General features: G+C 43.0%; 1 protein-coding gene across 10 annotated transcripts in view; it reads right to left on the reverse strand.

Moving 5' to 3' along the window:
* Positions 1–9,113, reverse strand: part of HJURP (Holliday junction recognition protein) — a 35,611-nt gene extending 26,498 nt beyond the window's left edge. For 7 of the 10 annotated variants that reach the window (XM_084843344.1, XM_084843342.1, XM_084843341.1 and 4 more), the window contains exons 1-3: positions 8,962–9,113; positions 3,781–3,847; positions 1,708–1,760 (exon numbers count right to left, since the gene is read on the reverse strand). In XM_084843344.1, the coding sequence (XP_084699470.1) occupies positions 1,708–1,760; positions 3,781–3,847; positions 8,962–9,063 (222 nt within the window). In that variant the 5' untranslated portion in view covers positions 9,064–9,113. Of the gene's footprint in view, positions 1–1,707; positions 1,761–2,494; positions 2,568–3,780; positions 3,848–8,961 lie in introns of all 10 variants that reach the window. The other 3 variants (XM_084843352.1, XM_084843351.1, XM_084843349.1) reach the window with 1 other exon arrangement.
* Between the last annotated feature and the right edge of the window lie 1,671 nt (positions 9,114–10,784).

Genomic DNA, 10,784 nt, shown 5'->3' on the forward strand with positions numbered 1-10,784 from the left:
ATTTATTTGGCTACAACTAACTTGCAATGACAGTCAACGTCTCAAAGAGATCTCACATAAAAGCCTGGTTCAGTTGGAGCTGGGCCTCAGACTCCTTCTTTCCTCTCTTGTAGACCCCAATTCCCTCATGCATTTCCTGGTTTGCAGTAACTATAGCTTGTCATGATGTACAAACTGGGCAGAGTATGCCTAGAGCAAACCATGGTTTGCCTCCTAACTAGAACTGGAGATTGTGGTTTCTAGTTCAGTTCTGAAAGCAAATTAGGGCTTGCAGGAATCATCGTTTCCTTCCTTCTCTTCCTAGTTCAAAACAACTATACAGTTTGCCATGAAATCCAGACTAAAGAAATGAAGCATAAGCGGGAAGAGAAAGCATGCAAGTCTTAGGTAAAGCCCCAATGGCTAAACCACACTTGGGCTGTGACATCTGAACAAGCCAACAAATGCAAAAAGGGGTAGAATTACAGTTGCTTATCAGTGGTTTCATGATGTGTACAAGCGCATGTGTGTTAACTGCAATTGTATGTTCATGTTTTTGTAATACTGTAAGTCCCCTTGTGAAGGCAGTGCACTCTGAAAGGTGGGTTAAAAACCTTTCAAATAAATAAATAACGTTTTAAAACTCCATTAGGTATGCATTGCTCAAATTGTCAGGCAGATTTAACTGAAGTGTCAAGAACCATTACATTCAACCTGCTGGTTTCTGGTGCCCTGCGGCACATTTCCTTGGACTTTAGTACAGAACTGTACAGCCATAAGGAGCTCAGTGAAGGAAGGTACAGGAGAAATAGCCAATGGGTGAAAGGAGGCACAGACTTAGCAGACTGGTGAGAGAAGTTCATTAGTCCTATAGTGACCTGTCTGCTGATGAATAAGAATTTATTGTTGTAAGCCGCCTTGGGAGGGCTTCTGCCCTGAAAGGCAGCCAAGAAATATCTTAAATAAAAACAAATAAATAAATTTAGCAATTGTCTGTGACTTGGTAGTAAATTGCCATTAAAATATGCAATCTGCAGAGCATGAAGGGAACAAGACCATGAATATATAGGATGAGTGCATTTCCATTCATTTGCTAACCTTCACTCACAGGGGAAAAGTGACAGACCTGTTTTCATATGTCTTAGTACTACTTCAGGAGAATCAAGAGAATTACATGGTTGTAACTTTGGAAGACTCAGTAAGTTAAAATTCGAGCTCAGCAACTGAAAATTCTTTGATCGACAAGTCAGACTGCAAGGTCAAATGACAAGTACTGTTGTTCCAGCAAGCAAATGTTTCTAATAGTAAGGATGTTGGGACTAAAAGAGAATACAGAGCCTGAGCCTTATAGCAAACAACTCAAAACACATTCTATAGGGCTGTCAATAAATAGCCGAGTACAAACTGTGTCATTTTAGTTAGTCAATCTGTTATCTGTTCAAGTGTTATTTATCCAGAACCTAGCGTAAAGGGAAAGCAGAACGAGAGAAAGTAATAACCTTCAACTTAATTACAAGTTATATACCCTGAACAGGATCTATTAATGGTTTCAGTAGGACGTCTTCAATCTGTCACTATAGCACCATTAAAAATACTATTGTTACAACTATATATGTATTTTCCCAGACATTTTTAGATGTTTGAACTTGGTCACAACAACTTAGAAAATATTACTTGGCAATTGCAAACATAAGAATACACTCATTACAAGTTATACATTTTTAATACCTGGTAGGATCTATCTATATCAGTGCTTGTCTCTTCTCCCCAAACCTTTGGCCCTAGAAATGATAGAAGAACCATTACAATAATGCCACATGCATAAGAATTTATTAGAACAGACATTTCTGACTAATTCTGTGGGTTGCAATCTTACTTGCCCCTCACATGGGAGAAAGCAAAGTGGTGAATTAGGGACACCCTCAGAGTGGGGCCTAAACTTGCTCTCCAAAACTAGTGAAGCCACTCATTGAGCTTTTTCCTATTTGCAGAGCCTTATCTTGGGTTGTTTCTTGGCCCCTCTAGAGTATGACAGAACACTGACAATTTGCTTCTATTACGATAGGTGGGGCACACAAGGAGCAAGGGTTATGTCTTGACAGGATCATTGGCAGACTGATCATGGGCACTCTGCTTGCTTTATGCAGGAATCCCTGGCAGTAGAAGCCAGGCCGCAGTGTTGGGGTGGCACTGGACTAATCACTTGAAATGCAATGTTTTACTTTTCCTTCTAGGAGAGAATAGCAACTATTGACTTATATGGGACAAAGTAAAGGGATGTACTTGGCAACACAATCAGGGTGAGGGCTAAACCCAATACCTGTCCCAATGACCCAAGTTGCTGGAGGAGAAAAGCGTGTTCCTATCTCTATAGACTCATTCCAAGTTCTGCTTCTTGGCCACTCCAGAGTGTGACAAACTTGGGAATAGGCTTCCAAAGGGAAACGGATATTTGATGGGGGCGGGGGTTTAAAAAAAGAGAAGAAAAAGAAGAAAAAATGTGTATGCAAAGAACCTTTTTGCTTTTGACAAGGCTGGCAACATGTCCCTGATCATTCACTACTAGTGCATCTGTGGTCTCCTCTCTTCTACAGAAAAAAAGAAATAACAGTTCCAAGCAGTCCCTTCTACTGCTGGACTAGACATAAGTAATAATTTCTTCTTTCTCGGTTGTATAAGACCAAACACAGCTTTAGCTCATGTCAGATGTAATGATCTTGGTCTAATAAACCATGTTTTATTAGTACAAGATCGAAGCTTGTGCCCATGCATTCTTTTCTGCTCCCTCTCCTTGCACTCTACAACTGAAAGCTTCTGGGGTTTGTTAAATCAATTTCCCATCATAGCTGAATGAGGAAACCATGGCTAACTTCAGACCAGAAACTAGGATAGGATGAGATACTTGTTTCACTCAGACCGTAAGAGTACCCACAGATGAGCTTTGCGGTGTTGGGAAAGGACTGTACTGGATCCTGAATTCTTAGAATTTGGCTCAGTCTTGAAGTTCCAGAGGTGTGAACCCTTTCCATTCACCATTTACATCAGCTGCAGTAGCAAAAATATTAAAATGGAGCTGGAAGACAAAGAATCTCTCATGCCTTCCAGACCTTGCTCCAACATGGCCCATGATAGAAGTAGGACAAAATTACGTTTTTTTCCTTCCCTAGAACATTGTGGCTAGAAGGGGAAGCAGATAATGGAAAATTTATTGTTATTTACATCTCTATCACCTTACAGAATTCCCAGCTTCACTATTGGTCTTACGTGTCGATTTAAATCTAGCTAAGCACAACAATATGCACTAGTTGTGTCTAGGAGATTTTGCAACATAAGCACATCATAATAGGATAATCAGAATAATATCTCCAGGAAGACTGCCTTTTGGTGTTCCTTTCCAATTAATCTTGTATTTGACTTCTTTTCCATTCTTTGCCTCAACTTTTGCACAGAAATTCAACTTCCTATGTAGATATTTTATATAACATAATCGAAGAAACTTTATCTTCATTTCTTTCCAATATAATTGACTACTCAACCAAGGTCACTACACAAATGTGTCGAAAAGTAAGGTTCCTCAAGGATACACATACTGTTATGTTAGTATGGAACTAAAAAGTCAATCTCAAGCTTAACATTTTGTACATGACTGAATAAACCTGAATGAAACTTGGTGGATTTTCATCAGACTGAGTAAATTCCATTTATAGATACAGTCCTTACATGTATTTCAAAACTTATCTATACTGTGTAGATATAAACCAAACAATGATTAAAATATAGTAACACGGAAAGGAATCTTACCATCAGGTGTATCATAAGTCAATGATTTGATAGAGACAATCATATCTTCATCAAAGGGAAAGTTGTACTAGGTTAAGAAAATAGACACAATTTTTACAAGTCAGTTCATTGCTAGAAATTTTGATAAAAGAAAACCTTTCCAGATCCAGTGTAAAATGCACACTGAAATCACAACTTCAGTCAAGGTGCTAACCCAGATGGATTTACTCTGAACAAGGACATGTCTGATTTGCAAGTTACCTTACTTATATCTGCTGTAGTGTTGGTTTGCATTACGCAGGGCCAAACTTTATGTTACACAGGAGATCTGTGACTGGACCTGCCCAGATTTTTGTTTGCAGCTACTGCACTAGGATGTGTGGATCCATATTTGATAAAAGCAGTGGTGTTGAGGGAGTGGGTATTTAACTTCTCCATGCCATTTTCTTAAGTCTGTCACACAAACACACCCTCTGAAGGCACACTGCCTCTGGCTGTATTCAAAAGGCCCTGGATTAGAAGCACATCGGCTTCTGTTCAGTTTTGGTCAATTTGAATCAAGTATCTAGAAATGCTCATTTCTCGATATATTGGTGTGACTTTGTTTCTGTTATCCTTCCCACAGTGTTTTTGTTTTGTTTGCTTTTTAAAGGCACAGAGGATCTCAACTGCATTTGGCTTTTAAATAAGGATTTTTCCATATTATTTTCTTCCACTGAGACTATAAAAGGCTCACACACCTAATTTGTACCATGGTACGATCACACCAAATTAAATGAAAAACACTTTCTCCTATCTTAACCTGGGAAAATAGAGTACACAAGGCAAGCAGGAAGGAATTACAAGCTAAGCAAATTTCCAAGAATAAGAAATAATTAGCCAAATGCATGGAGGAAAAAGCTATCAATGGCTACTACTTATGAAACCTATATATTACCTCCAGTATTAGAGACAATATGCCCCTGAATAACAGCTGCTGGGGAACATGAGCAGGAGGGTACTATTGTGCTCATGCCCTGCTGGTAGGCTTCCCATAGCCATCTCGTTGGCCACCACTGGAACAGAATGTTGGACTAGATAGAGCTTTGGTCTGATCCAGCAGGGCTCTTTTTATGTTCTTACGCAATATTGAGGGGCAGCATCGTTACATATGACATCTGTTGTGCTGTAGCATTCTGTAACAAATGGTCACTCCTTGTCCTTCTGTCAGTAATGGTATACCATATACAGGTTGTGCACAGCTTAGTCTTACAAGCTAATCACCCTCCTATTGGGACAATACTGAAGGAAGTACCTATCCTGATATTATGAGGTTGTGTCTGCTGTTTAAGACACACATTATAATTAAGAATGCCCAGTTCCTATAAAACACAACCATTCATCAAAGAATTTAAAATATGAAAAAGGGATATTTCAGTGCACCAACTTGCAGTTGCAGAACTGCCCCAAACAGAACATACAGCACACAGCTCTGTGTAGAGCTATACTGCTAAGAGCACCATTGTGGAGTAATACTTGACTATCTGCACTGGCTTCCTGCAGATGTTTGGGCACAATTCCCACAGGCTGCATCTTACTCTATATCTAATCACTATCAGCAGTGGTTAGCTTCTTTGACAGTCACACCTCAGCTCAAACTCAGAGGTCTGCCAAAGCCTAGCCAACTTCCATGACCAATCCAAGGCCACATCACATGAAAAAGGGCCCCATATTTCTGCAGAATATCAACTATATCTTTTTCTGTAACGTTTGAAGGAGAGATACATATATGTTAATGTAAATCACCCACGGAATGTTAGTTATTGGGTGGTGTATAAACATTATATATAAATAAAATTTAAAAATAGCTAAACTCATGGGAAAGGCATATGTGGAAGTCTCAGGCAATGCTGACTGTTAGGCATATATTTCCATATATGCATATCCTCTTTGAACTTTACAGAAAAACTGAGGACATCGTGGTGTGGAAATATGAGGATGACCTTGGAGCTATTAAAGTTGCATGATGATTTTAAGTATAATTTATTTATTATATTATATGACCTAAAACATATCCCTTATGAATATACAGTGGAGGTGAGGAACAGATTTAAGGGATTAGACCTGAGAGACAGAGTGCCTGAGGGACTATGGATGGAGGTCCGTAACATTGATCAGGAGGCAGCAACTCAATCCATCCCAAAGAAAAAGAAATGCAAGAAAGCTAAGTGGCTGTCTGATGAGGCTTTACAAGTAGCTGAGGAAAGAAGGGAAGCGAAAAGCAAGGGAGAAAGGGGAAGATATACCCAATTGAATGCAGAGTTCCAGAGTATAGCAAGGAGAGACAAGAAGGCCTTCTTAAATGAACAATGCAAAGAAATCGAGGAAAACAACAGAATGGGAAAGACTAGAGATCTCTTCAAGAAAATCAGAGATTTCAAGGGAACGTTTTGTGCAAACACGGGCATGATAAAGGACAAAGAAGGCAGGGACCTAACAGAAGCAGATGAGATTAAGAAGAGGTGGCAAGAATACACAGAAGAACTATACAGGAAAGATCTGAATGTCCCCAATAGCCATGATCGTGCGGTCACTGAACTTGAGCCGGACATCCTAGAGAGTCAAGTCAAGTGGGCCTTAGGAAGCATTACTAACAACAAAGCTAGCGGAGATGACAGTCTTCTAGCTGAGCTATTTAAAATCCTAAAAGATGATGCTGTTAAAGTCCTGCACTCAATATGCCAACAAATTTGGAACACTCAACAGTGGCCACAAGACTGGAAAAGGTCAGTTTATATTCCAATTCCAGTGAAGGGCAATGCCAAAGAGTGTTCAAACTACCGTACAATTGCGCATAATCCAGCAAGATTATGCTCAAAGTCCTACAAGCTAGGCTTCAGCAGTATGCGAACCGAGAACTACCAGAAGTACAAGCTGGGTTTCGAAGAGGCAGAGGAACTAGAGAACAAATCGCCAACATTCGCTGCATCATGGAGAAAGCAAGAGAATTCCAGAAAAATGTCTATTTCTGCTTCATTGACTATGCTAAAGCCTTTGATTGTGTGGATCACAACAAACTGTGGCAAATTCTTAAAGAGATGGGAGTACCAGACCACCTTACCTGTCTCCTGAGAAACCTGTACGAAGGTCAAGAAGCAACAGTAAGAACCGGACATGGAACAAACAACTGGTTCAAAATTGGGAAAGGAGTACGACAAGGCTGTATATTGTCGCCCTGCTTATTTAACTTATATGCAGAGTACATCATGAGAAACGCCAGGTTGGATGAACCACAGGTCAGAATTAAGATTGCCGGGAGAATTATCAACAACCTCAGATACGCAGACGATGCCACCCTCATGGCAGAATGCGAAGAGGATCTAAAGCGCCTCTTGCTGAGGGTGAAAGTGGAGAGTGCAAAAGCTGGTTTGAAACTCAACATTAAAAAACTAAGATCATGACATCTGGCCCCATCACTTCCTGGCACATAGAAGGCGAAGAAATGGAAGCAGTGACAGATTTTACTTTCTTGGGCTCCAAGATCACCGCAGACGGTGACTGTAGCCATGAAATTAAAAGACGCTTGCTCCTTGGGAGGAAAGCTATGGCAAACCTAGACAGCATAGTAAGAAGCAGAGACATCACCTTGCAGACAAAGGTCCGTCTAATCAAGGCTATGGTTTTCCCAGTAGCAACGTATGGCTGTGAGAGCTGGACTATAGGGAAGGCTGAGCACCCAAGAATTGATGCTTTCGAACTGTGGTGCTGGAGAAGACTCTTAAGAGTCCCCTGGACTGCAAGGAGGTCAAATCAGTCATTCCTAAAGGAAATCAACCCTGACTGCTCATTGGAAGGACAGATACTGAAGCTCAAATATTTTGGCCACCTAATGCGAAGAGAAAACTCACTGGAAAAGACCCTGATGCTGGAAAAGACCCTGATGCTGGGAAAGACTGAAGGCAAAAGGAGAAGGGGACAGCAGAGGATGAGATGGCTAGATAGCATCACCGATGCAATGAATATGAATTTGAGCACACTCCGGGGGACAGCAGAGGACAGGAAGGCCTGGCGTGCTATGGTTCATGGGGTCACGAAGAATCGGACATGACTTAACGACTGAACAACAACAACATAATCAATGGAATTATCTCTTGCCCTAAAGCTAGACAAGAAATCCCCAAAAACTCATCTTCCAGATGAAGCCTTCTGTTTAGCAAAAACTCTTATGCATTCTTTCAATTATAAGATTGTCCAATAAAAAAGATATTGCTCTTATCAATTCTGTATTCTTAAGAACTTCCTTGTCTAATGTCTGGCACTCACAGTGATCTCATGAGCACATACCTGTGGAAGATTATATTGGAATACATAGATATGCCAGCTGACAGTTTACAGCTGGTAAGGCACATGACAACTTCTCTTACTTCACAGAAGTTGCTGTAGTAGAGATCAGGATCTACCAGCTTGTATACTACTGACTACTGGCAGAGACAGACTTACATTATCATCATCATCCCTTCCCAGCACAAGAAATAAGTGAACTGACATCCATTATTCCTGGATCTTTCTTAGGTCTCCATGAAGTTTCCTGGCTAACAAAATTCTGACAGAACATTCCGATCTATGTTTACTTGCTCACAGGGCCATTTGAAAAAGTGATTCCCTGAACAGCAAACGTTAAGGCATTACTCCCCCCCCCCCCCAATTTTTCATATAGGCTTGCCAAGTCCTGTTTCCCTCCCTTCCTCCCGTGGTCAAGTCCTATCCCTTAACGGCGTCAAAAAGCAACTTTGAAAAAACTGGGTAATTCCCAGGCACCCCCCAAACAAGGCCAGGATGAGGACCTTCCCCTCTGGTCTAGGAAGGGGGTTCTGCACCCTTAATAGCTGCATGACGGTCAGCATTCCGCAGGCACAGCTTCCTCCGCCTCTTGAACCTTCATGACCATAGAGAAACGCCGCCCGTTGAACTTCTGCCTGTCAAGCAGCCATTAAAGTCACTGGAACCCTTCTAGAAAGGGAGCGGGGAGGGGAGGGGAGGGGAGAGAGACTCTGTCTAGTCAAAATTAGGTCAGGCCCCAAAAGCAAGGAGGAAAAGGCCCGCGTGGGAGGTGCCTCGGCCCCTCGGAGAGGCCTACACCCTCGCCCACCCTGCTCGGCCCCCTCGGCCCGCTAGAGCAGGCCCACCCCGAGCCCTTCCCTGCTCAGCCCTCGCGGGGCTCACCTTGTCCACGATGCTGCCCATGGCAGAGGCGAAGCGGCGGCTGCTGTGCTTCAAGCGCCGCTCCATGGCGCCGCGGCCGCCTCCCGCTCCTCGGCGGTTCATAGGGGTCGCGCCCGGTGTCTCCCTACCGCCTCACTCCCCCCATCTCGTCTGTGGCCTTGGCCCGTTCAGTGCGCCCCCCCCCCCCCCACCCTCGGGACAGGCATTGGCTGCTTCCAGCTACGCAAAAAACGAGGAAACAACGCCGCGCACACCACCCAATTCAAATGCAGCGCTGCCCCAATCCGGCGGGAGCGTGCTTGGATTTCTACACCCGGATAGGTGGCTGCCCACGTCGCTTTATGCGAGTCGCCCACTGAGAGGGAGAGAGCGGAGTCTTTCTATTTGATTGGCTGGCTGCCCTCGGAGTTCCCGCCCTACTAGCGCCTATGCTAGGACGTCCTAAGCTGGCTGGTGAACAGAGAAACCATACGAACCTGCCTAGCAACTCAAACTGTATGAAAACTTCTATTCGATGGCGGATCAAGGTGCTCGTTCATTGGTCACGGCTCCAAAAAGCTACTGGCAAGCTGCAGAATATACGGACAGAAAGAAGAGAGGGCTTTGATTGTCTTTAGGGGGGCTTACTTGAGGGTGCGTAGAATGAGACGAGAAGATTTTTAGAAATTATTAATAAAGAGAAAAAATATCAGAAAACAATAAGCAGGTAGAGGTGGCGTAGTTTTGCCAGTTTAAAGTTAGCGATACTTCTGGGATATACATTAACAATAAAGATCCTTCTGTGGCGCCTTAAAGACTAACAGATTTATTATGGCATTAGCTACCACTTCATCAGAGGCTATCCAGTAGGCAGGTAACCTCTACACATGGGGGTGAGTGTGTAAACAGTGGGGTCAAATAGCAATGAAATGCAAAAAATACAGCCTGACAATTCTATTAAAGCTCAAATATATGCAAAATGAGTGCAGTAATTGTTCACAATGTCAATAACTTGTGATTAACTCACTCCTAACATGTCCGAGTTAATACTTGCAGTGTGGAGGTGGGCAACCTTTTTTATGTTGATGGCCACGTTGAGAGATGTATGCTGTCAGTGAATGGTGCTGAGGCCAGCCGTCATAGAATCATAGAATAGTAGGGTTGGAAGGGGCCTACAAGACCATCAAGTCCAACCCCCTGCTCAGTGCATGAATCCAAGTCAGAGCATCCCTGACAGATGGCTGTCCAGCCTCGTCTTGAACGCCTCCAGTGTGGGAGAGCCCACCACCTCCCTAGGTAGTTGGTTCCATTGTCGTTTTGCTCAAACAGTCAGGAAGTTTTTCCTGATGTTCAGCCGGAATCTGGCTTCCTGTAACTTGAGCCCATTATTCCGTGTCCTGCATTCTGGGATGATCGAGAAGAGATCCTGGCCGTCCTCTCTGTTCTCAGTCTCATAAGAACATAAGAGCCATGCTGGATCAGACCAAGGATCCATCTCATCCAGCATTCTATTCACACAGTGGCCAACCAGCTGCTTGTGGGAAACCCAAAAGTAGGATCCAAGTGCAATAGCACCCTCCCACTCATGTACTCCAACACTGGTGTGCATAGGCATACTGCCTCTGATACTGGGGGTAGCATATAGCCATCAGGGCTAGCCATTGATAGTAGGTAGGGACAGAGCCAAACATGGGTGGGTTACCTCTTTTCTCTTTCTGCCACTTCCTTCACCCTTTCTTCACTTCCTTTTCTCTCCCTCTTCCTTCCCCCGCAGCAGGCTACCAGGGAAAGGACAGATCACTCTTGCCAGAAATTGGATCTGTTCACATGCAGAGGAATTTTGA

The sequence above is a fragment of the Heloderma suspectum genome, chromosome 3 (assembly GCF_057233095.1).
Source record: "Heloderma suspectum isolate Gila_16-S chromosome 3, 16-S_ref, whole genome shotgun sequence".
Classification (NCBI taxonomy): Eukaryota; Metazoa; Chordata; class Lepidosauria; order Squamata; family Helodermatidae; genus Heloderma; species Heloderma suspectum.